General features: G+C 41.0%; 2 protein-coding genes across 4 annotated transcripts in view; both read left to right on the forward strand.

Annotated features, from left to right (window-relative positions):
- LOC120307053 overlaps window positions 1–10,220 on the forward strand; it is a 38,919-nt gene extending 28,699 nt beyond the window's left edge. Inside the window, exon 2 of the mRNA XM_039341281.1 lies at window positions 9,877–10,220. Within this exon, the coding sequence (XP_039197215.1) occupies window positions 9,877–10,192 (316 nt within the window). The 3' untranslated portion in view covers window positions 10,193–10,220. The remainder of the gene's footprint in view (window positions 1–9,876) is intronic.
- Window positions 10,221–10,963: 743 nt separating this feature from the next.
- CELSR1 (cadherin EGF LAG seven-pass G-type receptor 1) overlaps window positions 10,964–20,056 on the forward strand; it is a 159,026-nt gene continuing 149,933 nt past the window's right edge. For all 3 annotated transcript variants that reach the window (XM_039341273.1, XM_039341275.1, XM_039341274.1), the window contains exon 1: window positions 10,964–14,637. In XM_039341273.1, the coding sequence (XP_039197207.1) occupies window positions 10,989–14,637 (3,649 nt within the window). In that variant the 5' untranslated portion in view covers window positions 10,964–10,988. The remainder of the gene's footprint in view (window positions 14,638–20,056) is intronic.

A 20,056-nucleotide genomic window follows, 5' to 3' on the forward strand; every position in this document is an offset into this window, starting at 1 on the left:
ATACATTTTCCATTTACTTATGTTTCTGTAAATAAAATATATTGCAGTAAAATTTTAAACAAATAGGAAATTCCAGAAAAAACTTTGAACTACAGATAGAATTATTTTTAATAAATTTGCTACATGCTGCTCATTCAGTGGCAGAGCCGTTGAGATGAGTCCATATGTTTTTATTCCATTGCCTATAATGGAGATTTTAGTACAGCAATACACTCAGTATCCTGGAGCACTGGGGAATTACCAGAGGACCAGAGAACAGTACACACCCACACACCCACCCACACACACACACACACACACACATTTGCTTTGCCTACATCCCACATACATTTTATGTGCAATGTTATAATCACCTGCTCAGTTCCATCTTCAGATCTTTCTTTCCTTTTATGTTTTTAAATGTTTATAAGATTTATTGACAAATGGGCTGAATATGCATTAGTGAAATGACTAAGTTCTTAACCAATTAACCAACTGAATAATTGATCCCTTAATCTCCATGCAAGAAAAATGCCCGATGACTCATTCAAATTATAAATGTATTTTGATCAACTCATAGGGAACAGAAGTTGCAATGGTTCCGGTTTTATATTCATTTATATTGCTACGCTTTCTACTTCATATTAAAAAATAATGAAAAATGTGTTCTGAATATTTTAATCAGAATTGTTAAGAATGGCACTGGTGGACAGCCTGACTTTGTATGAAGCAACTTTGCAGAATTCTAGATATTGGAATCAATTAAATCTCAATCTTTCTTGGGAATTAACCAGTCTGTTTGCTGAGGAACAAGAAAAATGTTAACAATATCCTAGGTCACAGGGAGAAACAAATACTGTCTCTTCATAGATCATCAGTAGATTCTATAACTGAAATAAAATATCCAACAGGTAACACAAGGAAAATCTAATTGGTACCAGTCAGTTCCCAAGAATCCATTGGTGGAAGTAGAATGTTCTAGAGTAGACTCATCTAGACAAATCTTTGGAGCTCCAATAGTTAAGTGCTGGGCCTCCCAGGTTTTGGCAATTGAGGCAGATGAGAAAGAGGGAAAAGCAGAGTCATATGACTTCAGGTAGTCCTCGTCTTACAACAGTTCATTTAGTGACTGTTTGAAATTACAACGGCACTGAAAAAAGTGATTTATGACCGTTTTTCACAGTTGTGATCACTGCAGCATCCCTTGGTCATGTGATTTACATTTGGAGGCTTGTCAACTGGTTCATATTTATGACAGTTGCAGTATCTAAGGGGGTCATGTGATTCCCTTTGCGACCTTCTGACAACCATGTTACTAATTTAACAACTGCAGTGATTCACTTAACAAAGGTGGCAAGAAAAATAGTAAAATGGGGCAAAACGCACTTAGCAAATTTCTCACTTAGCAATCTAAATTCTGGACTCTGTTATGGTCGTAAGTTGAGGACTACCTTTTTTTTTTCCTCCACATCAGCTGCAAAAGCAAGCCTGAATCTCCCCAAGGGCCAGAAATGAGCACCAGGATGGCTGCAAGGACCTCTGGAGCTCTGCCTCCTTTGCAAGGCCCAGTTCTTCCTCAACTTACCACACCTCACCTCCAAGCACTCTGTTGCCTGGGTGACAACTCTTGTCTTATTTGCCAGTAGTTTGCTCAGTGCCCATTTCTGAGTGAAGCTGTGGTGACACAGTATCTGCCTGTGGTTCCTTATCCACCTATCCTGCTAGATAACTTAGGATCCTCCTTAGAGATGTCTGGTCAAACTCTCCAGCTGATCACACTGAGGTCTGACTTGTTGCTTTGTAAAATGGGGGACCTATTTCCTGTTGGATTCATCATCCCCACCCACCAAACTGCTTCTTTAATAGTGCAGACCAGCAGAAGGGTTACCTTTTTCCTACTTCTATCTCTTTTCTGCTGCCATTAAGTCCTCAAAAAGGTTAAGGCTGGAATGACCAAAGACAATGCCCTTTGGGCTCTCTCCATGCCAAATAACTCTGCTAAATATCTCTAGTATTTTTTCCAGCAGCTCTAGAAAGTTCTTTCCCTTTTGATATACCAATACAGATAACACAAATTTTTGTCTGTTGTTTCTGCTTCTCCCTGTTTCACCAATTAATGTTTGTTGATGTTTAATAAATAAATGTCAGATTACATTTTTGCTAGCTGTACTGAGTGATGAACGCGCTTCCTCTGATTTGGATAGAGACATTGGCTGCTAGTGTGCCGGGGGGGGGAGGGGCAAATACACTTGAAACTATTTGGAATAATTTTCTTCTGCTATCACGGATAAATATGCTAGACCAGAGGTAGGCAACCTTGGCTCTTTTATGACTCGTGGACTTCAACTCCCAGAATTCCTGAGCCAGCATGGCTCAGCTTGGAAACCTTTCCCTTTCCCCTCAGCATGGCTAGCTCAGGAATTCTGGGAGTTGAAATCCACGAGTCATAAAAGAGCCAAGGTTGCCTAACCCTGGTCTAGATGGTGCTTGGAGAAACTCCCTCTCTCTGGCTGATTCCAGGTCAAATATTGTCCCAGACAGCACCAAAGGCCCCTCAGTTCAACCCCGAGCTACAAAAATTCTCCTTTATTGATACTGTCCTTAGCACACCCTATGATACTGATTTGGATAATTAAATGGAAAAATCTATATAAGCTGTCAAGTTGGGCGCATGAAAGCCCTTGATGGTCCAGATCAAAAGGTGAAAACAGAGCCAACCACAGGCCAAAAATAACAATAAACATACTTTTCCTGTCAGTGGGATTCTTATATAGAAATCACATAACTGTATACAGGTAGTCCTTGACTTACCATTATTTGTTTAGTGACCGTTCAAAGTTATAACAGCATTGAAAAAAGTAACTTATAACCGTTTTTCACACTTATGACCGTTGCAGCATGGTCAAAATTCAGATGCTTGGCAACTGGCTCATATTTATGACGGTTGCGGTGTCCCAGGCTCATATAATTCCCTTTTGTGAACTTCTGATAAGCAAAGTCAATGGGGAAGCCCGATTCATTAACAACTGCAGTGATTCACTTAGCAACTGTGGCAAGGAAGGTCGTAAAATCAGACAAAACTCACTTAACAAATGTCTCACTTAGCAACATAAATTTTGAGCTCAGTTGTCAAGGACCACCTGTACAGGAAGCTAAATTAAATTGTTAAATGTTGCATTATTTGGGGTTTGGTGGGGGGGGGCTCAAACCTATCCTAGAGACACAATTTAGTGTCTTGCTGACAAGTATAAGTCGATAAGAAAGAGAATAGATGCTTATTCACTTGAGTCAGCTTTTCAGAAGATCCAGACTGTTAAACAAGTAGGAATTATGAGTCTCCACCGAGTAAGGAAATGATCAGATAGTCAAAGAACTAATACCAGTGTTGTCCTTGCAGACAAAGCCTTCCTCATTTTTAAACATTATTCCCCTGATGTTTATTTCCAAAACAATAAAAGATCATATCAATATCTCATGTAGTAGCAAAGAATTAAGCCTATACAATACTTCAAAACTGCACATTCTCTGTATTTAAAGCTGTTTTTCTTTCAGTAGATGTGTGTGTGTGTGTGTGTGTGTGTGTGTTCTGACATGGAAGGAAATGACATTCAGTTTACTGTTTGAAAAACTCATAGGGAATGCGGATTCAAGAGGAGACAAGTTCCAGAAGATAAATTCTCAATGTATGTCAGCAGATGTAAAGGCATAAACAAGTTAATTACAACCAATGGTTGCATTTACCTGTTATTTTTAAAAACAGCAGCAAAGCTATTGGATAAATCGAATCGACAGCTCAGGAGTCATAACTTGTTTCTTTTTAGGTACAATGAAAGTGATTGATGTTCTGCCAAATCTTCTCATTCAAAAAGCACAGGCTCAGGGCTGTTGAGAACATCCCTCTGACTTTCAAACAACAAGGATTTCTTATGAGCCGTTTCCCAGTGGCAGACAAGATTAGAATGATTTCTCAAACTTGGGTAATGATTACTTTATTCTTTCTCAGACACAAACAGCAAAGTGAATATTCCTATATCTATCCCACGGTCTTTCAAGAAATAACATGGATCATGTCTTATAGTATAGTGTTACTGTGAGAATAAAATGGCACCGGTCCTCAAGAACAATGAAATAGGCCCAGGGCACAAATATTTTTTGTGCAGGAGCCCCAGATTTCATCCTTGCTACCTTATATATTTATGTATTTATTATTTGAAATTTAAAATATAATAAATTGTGTGAAAAATAAATATGCAGAATTAAGACTTCCACACTTCTTTCCATCAACTAGTTATCATTGTAATCTTTCCGTTCATCCCTTTCTTCCTTCTGCTTAACTTTATAATTCCTTTCCCTTTCTCATCGCTTTTAACCTGTTTAATCTCCAAATCCTAAATAATCGATTCAGTCTTTTCTTCTTTCAACAAAAAGTCTGTATAAAATTTCCAGACTTTCAAAAAAAGTCTTTGTCATTTGGTCATCTATGTCATTTCCACAAGTTCAGTCGATTTTATAATCCAATCTTGCCCTATCTGTATTTTATTATTCTTACATCTTTATGCATACAGCAACCATGCCACAGTTACCATATATAGAATTATTTTTTCATCTCTCTTTTCTAATTCCATGTCCATAAGACCCAATAGAACAGTGGTTCTCAACCTGTGGGTCGGGACCCCATTTGGGGTCGAACGACCATTTCACGGGGGTCGCCAGACAAGGCTGTCCACCATTTTTTCCCCCTTTTCTTTGGCCACGCCCCTAGCACCCAGTGATGTATAAGTGGTTGGGGGTCACCACAACATGGGGAACTGTATTATGGGGTCGCGGCATTAGAAAGGTTGAGAACCACTGCAATAGAAACAATTTTGGTTTCATTGCAATATCATTTGCATCAGTGTATGGGCTTGCACCCAGAATTTCTTTACTTTTTCACATGTATAATAAAAAGTCCCCTCTTCCTTTCCATTCTTTCAATACTATTTGGATAATACTTTATAAATTTTTACAGCTTAACTGTCATATACCAACATCACATCATTTTATTAAAAAAAATTCTCTTAGATTAAAACACAATATTATATTTGCTTCTCACATTTCCCCCCAGAAATCCATATTTATATAACTGAAATCTGCAGTCCCAAATTTCATCCTTGCTGTCTCTAGCTACAGTACTGAGCTGGATGGCTTGAGGCTCTAATTTGACAGTGTACCTTTCTATATTCATTTGGATTGGGGGAGAGATTTATAGTACATAGTTCATAGAGATAGAAAGGACCTCAGAGGTCTTCTACTCCAGTCCAATGCAGGAGACCTTATACCAGGGGTTCTCAAACATGGCAACTTTAAGACTTGTAGACTTCAACTCCCAGAATTCCTCAGCCAGCTTTGCTGGCTAAGGAATTCTGGGAGTTGAAGTCCATAAGTCTTAAAGTTGCCAAGGTTGAGAACCCCTGCCTTATACCATCCCAGTCAAATGGTTGTCCAATCTATTTAAGAAAATCTTCAGCAATGGAACATCCACAACTCTGGGAAGCAAGTTGTTCCACTAACTAATTATTCTCAGCGTTAGGAAATTTCTCCTTACTTCTAAGTTGGATCTTTCTTTAACAAGCTTCCACCCATTATTTCTTGTCCTGTGCTCTGGTGCTTTGGAGAATAAGTTGATCCACTCTGTGAAAACTCCTGAAGTACTCATGTCACCCTAAGCCTTCTCTTCAATAGGACAGACATATCTATCCTCCTTAACCATTAATCATATGATTTAGCCTCCAAACCCCCATCTTTGTTGCTCTTTTTTGCACATTTTCTAGGGCAGGGGTAGGCAACCTTGTATCTTTTATGACTCGTGGACTTCAACTCCCAGAATTCCTGAGCTAGCCATGCTGAGGAGAAAGGGAGAGGTTTCCAGGCTGAACCATGCTGGCTCAGGAATTCTGGGAGTTGAAGTCCACGAGTCATAAAAGAGCCAAGATTGCCTACCCCTGTTCTAGGGCATCAGTATCATTTTTGTGTCATGACAACCAGAGCTGGATACAGTATTCCAACTGTGGCCTCACTAGTGAGATATAAAGTGATATGATCACTTTTATTGATCTAGATGCCATCCTTCTGTTCATGCAGCCTAGGATTGTATTAGCTTTTTTTGATAGCTGCAATATGCTGCTGGGTCATAGGAAACCTAGATTCCTTTCACAGTTACTACTGTTGAGCCAGGTACTGCGTATTCTGTACCTGTGCATTTGGTTTTTTCTGCTTAAGTACTCAAATCTGTCAAGCGCCGCCTGAATCTTGAGTCTATCCTCCAAGCATTGGCCCCAAAACAGAACCTTCAGGTACTCCACTGTATGCTTCCTTCCACTGAGGATTACATGCTGAGTGCGTTTGGTCAACCAACTGCAAATCCATCTGGTGGTGCTATTGTCTATTCCACATTGTTCTGTCTTATCAAGTAGGCCGTGGTCTATTTTGTCAAAGACAAAGTTCAAGTATATTACGCCCACAGCATTTCCCTGATCCAGTAATTTAATCACTTTATCAAAGAAGGCAATAAGATTTGTATGGCATGATCTGTTTTGGACAAACCCATGCTGGCTTCTAGTCATCACCTTGTTTGTTTCTAGGTCTCACAAATGTGCCACTTGATTACCTTTTCCAAGATTTTCCCAGGTATTGATGTCAAGCTGATTGGCCTATCATTTCTTTGATCTATATTTCCCCCTTTTGAAGATTACAACCACATCAGTTCTTTTCCAGATTTCTGGTAGTTCCCCTGTGCTACAGGACCCTACATTTAGTGACTCCAAGACTACGTCTGCCAGCTCCTTCAGAGCCTTGGGATGTAAACCATCTGGTCCAGGTGATTTGTACTTGTCCGAGATGGATAGGTATTCTGTTACTAATTCCTTACCTATTTTGAATTACATTCTTATTCTATCTCTCTTGGTGCAACAGTTATAACAATTTGTTTCCACTCCAAATCTTGAGAGGGATTCTTGCACCTAATTCCAATCTTCCAAACCTTCTTTCCAAACAAATACTCTCTATAATATCGGCTGTAGAGTTGATCTTAGATAAAATTTAATGAATTGAAATATATTCATTTCATCAAACCCAAGATAGTTTTCATACAATATGTAGCATTGGCAGAGTCCAAATAACTGTACATAATTATTTGTAGTGATTTATTTTATTTATAAATTATATTTTGCATCTTTTAGGCAACTTGTATGCCAGGGGTGTCAAACTGCTGGCCCATGGGCTGGACGCATCACGAGGAAACGGCGCCCACCCCATTGCCAGCAATGGGGAAAAAGCTCTGATATGTCGCGAGACATCACGTGACGTTGCAAGTTTGACATGTCTGCTGTATCCAGTAAAAATATTAGCACATAAATAAAATTCAATGGATATAAAGTCAAAATAATGACAATAGTTACAACAAAAGACCATGCAATTTAATCACACACTGTCGAAATCAGTAGCCTTCCTTCACTCCTTGCTAAATTTACATAGAAGGGAATCCTATGCAATCAATGTGACTGACTTCCAAATAAACATTCATTTAATTCATACTTTACGTTCAAGTGTGAGATTATATTTGACTGGTTTTAACAAGAACTAAAGTTTTATTGATGTAAATGAATCTAAACTCCACCTAAATATGTTTATCTTGCAACTTAAGTGGTCCAAGACACGCTCAGTTTTCATAAGGATTATGTCTGCCAAACATCTGTGACTGAAGCATTATCTATTACTGCAGCTATAAAACAATCCAAAATGCAACGCTAAAATTAAATCTGGATACCTTGTGCAAAAGCAATTCTTTTATTTGCCCCTGGAGGTCACTATGGCAGTTTAAAACTCCTGCAGCATAAAATGCAATTCTAGAAGTCTTCTCTCTTCTCCCGACTCTCCAGAATTTGTACAAGAGGGTTCTCCTCTCACAGGGTCTCTGGAGCCTCAGAAATTTGCACGAAAATGCTTGCACAATTTTCTCAGAGGCTGCGTGAGACCAAGGTTTTCATGTGAGGATCCAGAGGCCTGGCTAATCACCAAAAATGGCAGGTCATGTCATCTGTGACACACTTGTCATAGGTTTGCTATCACTGGAACAGAAAGGTAGCCTTGAAGAAAATATGAACAGATGATACCAGAATATCAGCTTAGCCCTGAAAAGGAGAAGAGACAAATTTGGATCCTCTTGAGAAGTATCTCTTAAACTTTTTTTCCCCCTCGGGAACCTCTTTCCACTTTTTAAAATTATGGAGGCCCCCAAAAGAACTTTTGTTTGTATGGGTTATATTTATCAATATTTATTGCATTTAAAATTTGAAAAATGACACATTTGCTGCAACTACTGCTTTTCACAATGGCTTGATGGTAAGGTGACCAACTTTTTTACAATGAGAAGGAGGACACAAATAAATTGAAGAAAAAAAAGTGAGTCTAATGCATGCGTATGTGCTGTGTCGTGTTTCGGTAAGAAGTAAACAAAGCCACTTGCATGCGGCACACTCTTGCACGTGGCGCACTCTCTGAAAACAATTCTCCTGTGCGGAGTGCATGCGTCTCATAATTGCATCTCGCTGCACTGTACCGATCCTTGACGAATCGTCATGTCAAATACAAATACATCACATCAAACGCAATGGATCGCATCAGCATCGATCGAATACGAAGATTTACGGATTAGTCTTCAAATATCGAAAAGGAGGACATGTAGGAGGACACTTTTTGAGAGAGGACAGAACTTACAAAAGGAGGACTGTCCTCCCTAAAGGAGGACAGTTGGTCACCTTACTTGATGGGATTTTAATACTGTATTATTTGTCAGCTGACAAATATTTCTGATTCTTGGAGACTTCTGAGAGGGTCATGGGGGTTACAGTTTGAGAAATACTGTTCTTGGGTATTAGAGGGAGAAAAAGAAAGCTCCTATCAGATTCAAGATTGAGTGTTACACCCAGACCAAGAGAGTTCCAGTATTTCCAATGTAATATGTTTTCTAATCCAGTCCAAGTTGAAGGGCTAATAGACAGGATTCCTCAAAGCAAACACCACTAAGTGGCATAGAATTCTGGTTCTGAGACATTTCAAGTCTCATTTAGCATCGGTGGCAATAACCAAAAGAATCATATCTGATTAAACCAGGTTTTTGCAGAGCACCTGTGAAGCATTCTCAGTTTTGACTGTTGACACGCCGGTTTCTGGTCCCTTGACTTTCCTAGTTCTCCTTCTCTAAACATCTTCCATTGCCGTGAACAGTTCTTCAAGGGCGGTGCCCCCAAACAGTCCTAAAAGGAAGGCTTTAGTTCTTATTTGCATAAATGCACGTGGGTGAGTATATGCATAATTTATTTTATTTTTTGTCATGTTTATGCCGTGTGTATTGGTGGTTACCCTTTGAGAGCTGTATGCAATGAAATCTCATTTTAATGTATGTTGATTAGTCTACATTTAAAGTGACACTAAAGTTATCATACCATTCCATTCTATTCCAGGGGTCCTCCAATTTGGCCACTTTAAGACTTGTGGACTTCAACTCCCAGAATTCCCCAGCCAGCCATGGTGGCTGGGGAATTCTGGGAGTTGAAGTCCACAAGTCTTAAAGTGGCCAAATTGGAGGACCTCTATTCTATTCTATTCTATTCTATTCTATTCTATTCTATTCTATCTAAATCTACTTTAATCTATGCAGGGGTTCTCAACCTTGGCAACTTTAAGACTTGTGGACTTCAACTCCCAGAATTCCTCAGCCAGCAAGCTGGCTGAGGAATTCTGGGAGTTGAAGTCCACAAGTCTTAAAGTTGCCAAGGTTGAGAACCCCTGGTCTATAATCTACCGTTTGATTGATCACCACCATCCTGCCAACAAGCTCGACTTCTGCCCGTCCTGCAGATCCTGGGCCAAAAGAGGGCGCTCTGTGACCAGCATCCCCAGAAAAGTTAAAGCGCCAACTGGGAACCCGCCTCTTTTCGCCGACAGGGAGCTCTTCGGCGGTTTGGGCGCTCCTGAACGCTCCCCTGCGGACACTCCCCGTCCTGTTCCACCTCTTCAGACACACCTCTCTGCCTCCGCGCTCCCCCTCCTCACCAGCGCCGCCGCCGCCGCCCTCGTTTCCCATGCAGGTTGGGCTGCCCAGGCAGGCAACTGGCTGCGCCGAGTCTTGGTCTTTTCGGGCACGGCTGTCGCGACCCATCTGCGGTCTCCATAGAGACTTTGAGCAACCAGAGCCTTTCAGGTTTGGTGACAATACATGAAAGGGCAGAAGGAGAGGAGGAGCCGGAGGGAGAGCGAGAGGCGAAGAAAAGCAGCCGCAGGAAAAGCCAGCTTCGCGCCGGGCAAACTTTCCTTTCCTAGGCGAGGCGCTCCGTGCGCTCTCGGATCACCCCGACTCGCTAAAAGGCCAACTTTCTCAGCACTCCGAAACGCCGATTGAGAACCGAGGTTCTGAGAAGCGCCGGCCTGGAAACAAACCCTCGCGGGAAAGCGGCGCTTCTTGCTGAAGGCGAGCCGTAACTCTGAGCCGGAGAAAGAAGAGACGCGCGCGCCGGTCCTTTGGTTGGGGAAAGCAGAGAGAGAGAGAGAGAGAAGCGCGTCTCAGCGGAGGTTACTGGAGCTGCGCCACCCCGGATCTCTCTTCCCTGCCGTCGGGCTTCGGGGCATCTAACTTCGGAGCCTTGGGCAGATCCGCCACGCGTTCGCAGCTCTAAGTGGCGACGTTGCCGTCCAGGGTGAGCCTCGGCAACGACGCGGCGGCGGGATTTCTGGGGGGCCCCCGATTGGGTGGCGAGGAGCCATTTTGAGCGCCGTTGCGACGAACCTCGACGCAGCATCTGCCGCCAACTTTTGAAGGTGGGCGAAAAGTTCGGTCTCCCCGCGCCGGAGGGGAGCCTCCCCCCTTTCCAGGCTTCCCCGGCTGCTGATGGACGAGGCCGGATGAGCAGCTCAGGGGGGTGGATGGATTTTGGAGCCCTTTGGCCGTCCTCCCTGCTTCCCAAGCCTCGGAGATGCGCCGTTTGCCGGGGGCCGCCTGGCTGCCGTGGATCTCGCTGCTGGCGCTCGCGACGGCGGGCTGGGAGCTGCATCTCCTTTGCGGGGACGGCGGCGGCGGCAACCCGGGCCGCTTGCTCTTGGACCTGTCGCTGGGGCCGGAGTGGCTCTGCGCTCTCGACGAGACTCGGACGCCCCGTCAGTTGAGGGACGCCGTGGAAGCGACGAGCGAGGGGCTGCTGCGGACGACGGCGGCGCCGGTGGAGTGCGCGGGCTTGAGAAGAAATCCGCTGCCCCTCCATTTGCGCCTGGCTTCTCCGGCCGGCGGCGTCCTGCTCTCGCTCCGCCTGCCTGTTTACCTGCACGGCCGGGGCTCCCCTGGCCGATCCCCCCACGTTGCCACCCTGCCTCGCCTGGCCATTTTCCCAGCTCTTCCCCTCAGGCAGCGTTTGGCTTCTCTGCTGTGCTTCTTCCCTCCCTCTAGGCAGCAGGTGCTTCCCAAAGTGGGGGAGACAAAGGCAGGACCCCTGCTCTGGGCTCTGGTGACCCTGACAAGTTTCCCACGGTGTATCTGCCCCAACGGTCAGCCTTTGGGGCAAGTTGGGCAGAAACCACTAGACTGCCATCTTCCCCAAGGGAGCTGCCCCCTGCAGCTCCTTTGTCACTTGAAGAGGACCCAACAGAGTGTTCTGATAGAGCTGGGGAAGCCTAGGCATTGGGGAGTGAAACAGCCATTCGGGGATAAACTAGAGGTGAGTAGAAGCAGGCAAGAGGTCTCCCCACAATTGGAGACCCGGAGTGGTAGCAGTTGGGATTCTGGACCTCGAGGACCTCGGAGGATGAGGAGTGTGAATAGCCCACCTCAGTTCAAATTGCCCAATTACCAAGTTTCAATTGCTGAGAACCAGCCTGCAGATACAGCGGTCATCACCCTAGAAGCCCATGACCCAGATGAAGGGGAGGCAGGCCGCTTAACCTATTCGATGGAGGCCTTTTTTGACAAAAGATCCAACGATTACTTCTCTGTTGATTCTAAGACCGGAGCAATAGTTACCACCCGTAAGCTGGATCGAGAGACAAAAGATACCCACGTGCTTCAGGTAACTGCAACGGATCATGGGTCTCCACGGCATCGCTCAGCAGTCACCTTCCTGACTGTGACTGTAAGTGACACCAATGACCATGATCCTGTGTTTGAACAGCCAGAATATCGAGAGACCATTAGAGAGAACCTGGAGGTAGGTTATGAGGTGCTAACAATTCGTGCCACAGACGAGGATGCTCCAGACAATGCTAATTTACTGTATCGTATCCTAGAACCAGGCTCTGCAGAAGGAATTTTTGAGATTGACCCATATTCTGGTGTTGTAAGAACTTCTGCCACTGTAGATAGAGAGGAAGTCTCAGAGTACCATCTTGTGGTCGAAGCCAATGACCAAGGGAAAGACCCCGGTCCACGAAGTGCCACAGTTACAGTACATATCACCGTGGAAGACGAGAATGACAATTCCCCACAATTCAGTGAAAAACGCTACTTGGTACAAATACCAGAGAATAGTCCAATCAACAGCCAGGTATTACAAGTAAAAGCCACCGACCGAGACCGTGGCAACAATGCCCAGGTCCATTATAGCATTGTCAGTGGCAACTTGAAAGGCCAATTTTATATCCATTCTTTCTCTGGCTCTATTGACTTGATCAATCCCCTGGACTATGAGACCATTCGAGAGTACACCCTCAGGATCAAGGCACAGGATGGAGGAAGGCCTCCACAGATCAATTCAAGCGGGATGGTGTCCATCCAAGTGTTAGATGTAAATGACAATGCCCCTATTTTTGTGAGCACCCCCTTTCAAGCCACAGTGCTAGAAAATGTCCCCATAGGATATTCAGTGTTACACATCCAGGCAGTAGATGCTGACGCCGGGGACAACGCTCGTTTGGAATACAAACTCTTTGAACTCTCCCATCTTCCTGCCTTGACATCCACAGATGGGAATACAGTGTTTCCATTCCAGATCAACAATAGCACAGGTTGGATTACAGTGTCAGCTGAGCTTGACCGAGAGACTACCGAGAATTACCACTTTGGGGTGGAGGCCAGAGATCAGGGAGTGCCTGTCATGTCTTCGTCTGCCAGTGTATCTATCACTGTCCTCGATGTCAATGATAACAGTCCTACTTTCACTGAAAAAGTATATCAGCTCAGGCTGAATGAGGATGCAACAGTAGGCAGCAGCGTCTTGACCTTGACTGCAATGGACAAAGATGTCAACAGTGTAGTAACCTACCAGATCACGAGTGGGAACACAAGGAATCGCTTTGCCATTACTAGTCAGAGTGGTGGTGGTCTGATTACTCTGGCCTTGCCTCTTGATTATAAGCAGGAAAGGCAGTATGTTTTGACTGTCACTGCTTCAGATGGAACTCTGTTTGATACAGTGCAAGTCTTCATCAATGTCACAGATGCCAATACACACCGACCAGTTTTCCAAAGTTCACACTATACCGTGAGTGTCAGTGAGGACAAGCCCATTGGAACATCCATTGTAACAATCAGCGCCACTGATGAAGATACTGGAGAGAACGCAAGAATTACTTACATCTTGGAAGACAACATCCCTCAGTTCCGCATTGATCCTGACACAGGAACCATCACTACCTTGATGGAATTAGACTATGAAGACCAAGCTTCTTACACGTTAGCCATCACAGCCCAGGACAATGGGATCCCCCAGAAATCTGATACCACCTATGTGGAGATCCTCATTCTAGATGCCAATGACAATGCTCCTCGTTTTCTTCGAGATCGGTATCTGGGCTCTGTTTTTGAAGATGTACCCCTGTCCCACAGCGTTTTGCAGGTGTCTGCTGTAGACCGTGACTCAGGTCCCAATGGCCGCCTTGTTTATACTTTCCAGGGCGGGGATGATGGTGATGGAGATTTTTACATTGAAGCCACATCAGGAGTGATACGGACATTGCGCAAGCTGGATCGTGAAAATGTGGCTGTCTACAGCTTGCGTGCTTTTGCTGTGGATAGGGGTAGCCCACCTCTCAAGGCATCTGTTGACATCCAGGTTACTGTATTGGATATCAATGATAACCCCCCTGTTTTTGAACAAGATGAATTTGACATCTTTATTGAAGAGAACAGTCCTGTTGGTTCAATTGTGGCCAGGATTAGTGCAGTTGATCCTGATGAAGGAACCAATGCACAGATCATGTATCAGATAGTAGAGGGGAATATTCCTGAGGTCTTCCAGCTTGACCTTCTTAATGGTGACCTTACAGCCCTGATGGATCTGGATTATGAGAGCCAGACAGAGTATGTAATTGTGGTACAAGCTACCTCAGCCCCACTTGTAAGCCGAGCTACTGTGCACATACGCCTCCTAGATCAAAATGACAACCCTCCTGTGTTGCATGACTTTCAGATTCTGTTTAACAATTATGTCACCAACAAATCTAATAGCTTTCCTTCTGGAGTGATTGGCAAGATCCCTGCCCATGATCCTGATATATCTGACCAACTTGACTATACCTTTGTCCAGGGCAATGAATTAAACCTGTTGGTTTTGGATTCTGTTACTGGAGAACTCAAGCTCAGCCGAGATTTGGACAACAACAGACCCCTTGAGGCCATAATGAAAGTATCAGTTTCTGGTAAGTGTATATCTTTTGGAGGGTATATCTTTTGTGATGTCAGATAATGGTAATTGCACTCCATTTATTTATTGGACTGACAACATAGGTAAGTGGGAACTTGATGCATTTTGATTTTTAATTTTCTGTGATGGCTGGGCAATTCTGGGAGTTAGTTCATGGTTCTTAAAGTTGCTGAGGTTGAGAAACACTGTTCTTTACTGATGTAATTTGGTAAGAAAGCTGAAAGCAGACAAGAAAAACTTCACATTTGTTGAACAAAGTCATGCTTTGTTTTGATACTCTTTAGGAAGATTTAGCCAGTCATATTTTGATCCACAGAAACTTGGATAATATAAGCTAAACCAAGGTATGTATTTCTGCTGGTGAGCTGTTGCCTATGTTTAAATTATTCTAATGTTGAACATATATTTTAAAAAAGCTAATTAGAAGTCAATAATAAGCTGGATCCTTTGAAGTCAGCTGTAGTTTTGGTTCCCATACCTTTAGAGCTTAATCCCAAGTATATTGGTACTAGCAGTATTAGGAAATTTGTCTTCGTTCAGATGAGTCCTAACTGCCTATATTCGATGATTCCTTATCATTATAATAAATATGTCTGTAGGAGCAAATGCTCAATAAATACCTTTCTTGTGAGACCACAAGGATGTATAATATATCCATCTAGAATATTTATATAATTTAATTATTTTACATGCTTAGCATTTTAAAACAAACCAGCAGCAGAAGACTTGGCAGAATTCCTGTCTTTTGTATATCCATTGTCATTTTTTTCCAGACACATTTTAGTAGGAGTAGAATACTTTTAAGGGCAAATTCCATAGCATCCTGTTTGATGATTAACATAATAGATTTTGCCTAGCCAAGATAAATCTAAATGCATTTACAGTATTAACAAGGATTAGTTTGATATTGTTGTTCCACGTACCCATTAATATGGTGCTCCAAAAATATGTAGAGCAATATTTTGGCTCTTAAGAGGTAATATTCTGGGGGATGTAGTTTTAATGGACAAAAGTTATGTATGTAAAAGCAGTTTTATAATCCCTCCTCTGAAATTAAAAGAGTTTAGGCTGAATTTTATCTTCTAATAAATTTATTTTGGCATGAATTTTCATAGGCAAGACTGACTCCATCCATTGTATTCGACTCTATGAAGAATTTAAAGAGTTAGAAAAGCAGTGTTTCTCAACCTTGACAATTTTAAGGCATGTGGACTTCAACTCCCAGAATTCCACAGCCAGCATTGCTGGCTGTGGAATTCTGGGAGTTGAAGTCCACATGCCTTAAAATTGTCAAGGTTGAGAAACACTGAGTTAGAGAGCTTAAAAACATTTTTGTTGAGTCTGACTAAACGGCTTTCTCTTGAATGCTATTTCATTACTGTATTACTTCGTAAGCAACTTTGAAAAATATTAAGAAATTAAGAATTGTAGAAACAATCTCATTAATTATGGTACATGTCTGGTTGCTGCCTGCAAGAATTAGTTGCACATCAGGTAGCTTGTTTTAAACAAAATTTATATTGGATCTTCTTGAGCCAGACAATTCATATGTGTTTAAATGTATCCAGGTTTTGTTTTCTAACATAAACTAATAAATTCTACTGGTGATTGGTACTCATCCTATGTTAAAATGACTTTAAAATATTCAAATCGTTTATGTGCTTCCTGGATAATCAATTTTACTATAGAGTTATATCTGAAAAACACATAAAGCATTTTGCAGGGGAATAATCTGCTCTTGCATTTGGACTGTCATTCAAACTGTGCCATTGATCTTTATAATTATAGCATCAGTGTGGCCAAGTCTAGCCTTTTGCAGTTTCATTCTTCTGTTTTTTTGCAAGCCTCCCAACCAGCTGCAGCTCTTGTTGACCTTTTGAGCCTCACTGTGAACTGTATCTTGTTAGGGATGCTTTTCACTCCCAATAGTCTTTTTGCTTTTGTGTGAAATGGCTTCAGCGTGTGTATTATATTTGGAAGGTGTTTTTCCTTGCCCCCCTTTGTGCTGAAATGTTACTCAAATTAGTCTGATTCTGTCAGCACTTAATTAGAATGTAGTGCCAAGAAGAGAAGTCAAGTCAGTGCAACAGTAGTGTGTTCTATCATGTTGACACAACTAGTGCTAACGCTCACTGTTAGGCATACCATAAATAATAATGCTCACTGTTAAAATCTCTTACTTTATTCAACTTATTCTTTATTTCATTAGATTTAGATGCCACTTAAAATTACTCTGGGTGGTTTACAATTTAAACAAAAGAAAAAATATTCCATATGCAATATGGAAAGAAAATCAACATCTGTGAAGACAATACACTAAGTATATTTGAGAAATGATTAAGATTTCATTCCGACCTTTACCAGTAATTAATTGTAATTAATGTACTCATTACTTCTGTGTTAGGTAGAGATTTCCAGAGATAATATTTGAGTTGACTTGATTATCTTAGCTGGTAGTGACTTGTTTTTGGATTATGCCTATGGTCATAATCAAGCTGAATCAACTGATAACAGTATAATAATATCTACTGTTGAAAGATAAAGGATATGTCATAAAACAAAGCTCAAAATGTACTACATGGGTTGATAAAGTTCAAGACAGAAGTTTGGATTTTCACTATAATAATTCTAGATTATTTCTAGAGTTCTCTGGGGAACTAAGCTGTGAATCTAAACAACCCCTTCATTCAGACTCAAATTAAAGCTCTTTCAAATATGATAATAACTGCCTTGTTTGAAGGAACAAAATGCAACACATAATTACTTGCTTTAGATACAAATGTGCCTACATCAAAATGTACATAAACTCATAAATGTACTAGCAACATATAGAACATGGAATGTCAGTCCTCGTCTGATGTCAGAAAAACCTTATTACCCTGTCATTTTGATCCAGTATCTTCAGAAATGATACTTTTTTAGCTGCTGGGCAAATTCAAAAGTTTGGTAGCTTGTTATGAGCATTACTTTAAAAAAAAAAAAGGCTACAATAGTGACTAATTAAGGAACAACAGTTTTCTGGAAGGTACCAGTAACATTCTACTGTTTGTACAGCTATGCGAAGCAGAGACATTTTTGAAAAAAGATGATTCTGAAAGGTGATATTAGTTGCATAGAATTCCCCTTCCTTCCTTCCTTCCTTCCTTCCTTCCTTCCTTCCTTCCTTCCTTCCTTCCTTCCTTCCTTCCTTCCTTCTTTCCTTCCTATTTTAAAAAAATAAGATTAACTATAGAAAACAAGGTAGGAACTCTGTACCTTTATCAAGTAATGGGTCACTGAGTGCGATTGTTTTCTTTTAAATCTTATCAGCAAAGTTATACACGGGGATATTTTGTATATGTTTGGAAATTTATAGTGATGTAAGTATTATTTTTACTGTAAATATATTACAGTGTATATTGATTTTATTGCTTCTATGCAATTTTAACTCTAGTTGGTTTTTACTTCTTAATTTTAAGAGCCGTGGTGGTACAGTGGTTAGAATGCAGTATTGCAGGCTAACTCACTGCTCACTCCAGAAGTTTGAATCTGACCGGCTCAAGGTTGAATCAGCCTTCCATCTTTTCGAGGTCGGTAAAATGAGGATCCAGATTGTTGGGGACAATATGCTGTCTCTGTAAACTGCTTACAGAGGGCTGTAAAGCATTGTGAAGCAGTATATAAATTTAAACGCTATTGCTATTAACAGCGGCTGGATCAAGCCCTGATCGTGGGGTGGCATGATCTGTAGTAGAATTTTGAAAGTGGTATTATAAGTGATAAAGAAAATGTTATGTTATCTACTTTATTTGACAGGTAATCTCTTTTTAATTAGAGTAATGCATGGAAAAAAGTATTATGTCTACTATTTGCAGCAGAAAAGTTTATATTACTGTAATAAACTCAAACTGAACTTTATGAATATGAATGAAAATTGATTAAATAGATATTTCAACATCATCCATAAAATAATATGACACAAATATAAATATAAGAGCTGTATTGTGTTTGCATACATGGGAGCTTATGTCAGATACAAATGTAGACATCAGTCAATCCAAAGAAGATTTTCAAAGCCCTATTTTACAATGGCTTCAGAACTGGGTGTCTTTTCTACTGGAACAGGTTTTCTGGAAGCACTTTTGCATTCAATCTATACTTTAAAAAGCCTGGTTTCTACGCAAATTAGTGATATTTGAATACTTAGTGAATTGCTCTCTGAATACCATTGTAATGTGAAACAACTTAGTTAAGTATATAAACTTTTCAGAAATGGATTAATATGTACTGAGATAAGACTTGATGCTTTCCTATTAGCCCTGATCATACACATGTGGATATCCCCCATGTGTATATATAATTGTACTGAATTTTTTCGTTATTGCTTTATTTAAGATCTTACAATTGCAGGTACTGTCTCATAGAGGTGCTGACTTTCGTTAGAATTATGCAGAGTAAGCTATTCTTTTTTTTACCGATGTTTCTACCTACTTTTGCAAAGGCTTATTTCAATATTTGGCTGTTACCTTTTTGCACAGGAAAGAAAGAGCTGCTTAGACATGAACTGTCTTAGTAGCCTCCTCTCTGTCGCTAGGGAATTAAATTCCATTAACGTAAAATGTTGCTATCGTGATATCCCTTTAGGTCAGACAATTATCTGATTGTCCTTTTCTATTGAAAAAGGATATAATTTATTCTGATTATGAATCATTTGTTTTAATATGATTGTTAGATAACATTGTCCTCCATACAGAAAGAAGCACTCATTTATCATCTGCCATATACAGTACTAAATATAGTAAGAAATAAATATTTAATGAATTCTGAAATGTAATGGGGTTCAGTGTCTGTAATGTGTTAGTTTAAGGATAATTTGAATTACAGAGTGACTTGGCATACGGCATCAATTCTGTGATCTTGGATTTATGAGAACTCTAGGAAACCACTGTTGCCTATATAAGAAAAGATTTTCTTAAATGAATTCTACTGGATTGAATTCCACTATGGAGAATTCTTAAGCATCAAGTGTATGTTCCTAATAGTGAGAAAAGAAAATTGTGCTTTATGAATAAAAGAAAGTTGAATTCCATTCAAAATCCTTAGACTTCATAATGTTCTTATTATGGTTAAAAATGTGCTGTTGTGTCTCCTTCTTCTTGTCTAGAAATGTTTCCTTTTTAAACATGATGTTTCATTAGGTTCCTTGGTTATGAAAACTATTTAGATGTATTCTAGGGGAGTAATCTGATTTGAAAAACCAATATTATTAACTGTTATTTATTGAGGACATTGTTGAGGATTTAATTCAGTAGAGGTGAGGCAAGGCAAAGCGATTTTAGATTAGTGGAATGTTCAGGTATTCCTGTGTCATGTAGGATGTTATGGTATACCTTTTCATATTGACTAGAAAAAATATTGATAAATGAATGCCTTTT

Source organism: Crotalus tigris, unplaced genomic scaffold, assembly GCF_016545835.1.
Source record: "Crotalus tigris isolate CLP2741 ecotype Arizona unplaced genomic scaffold, ASM1654583v1 scf7180000017764.6130737, whole genome shotgun sequence".
Lineage (NCBI taxonomy): Eukaryota > Metazoa > Chordata > Lepidosauria > Squamata > Viperidae > Crotalus > Crotalus tigris.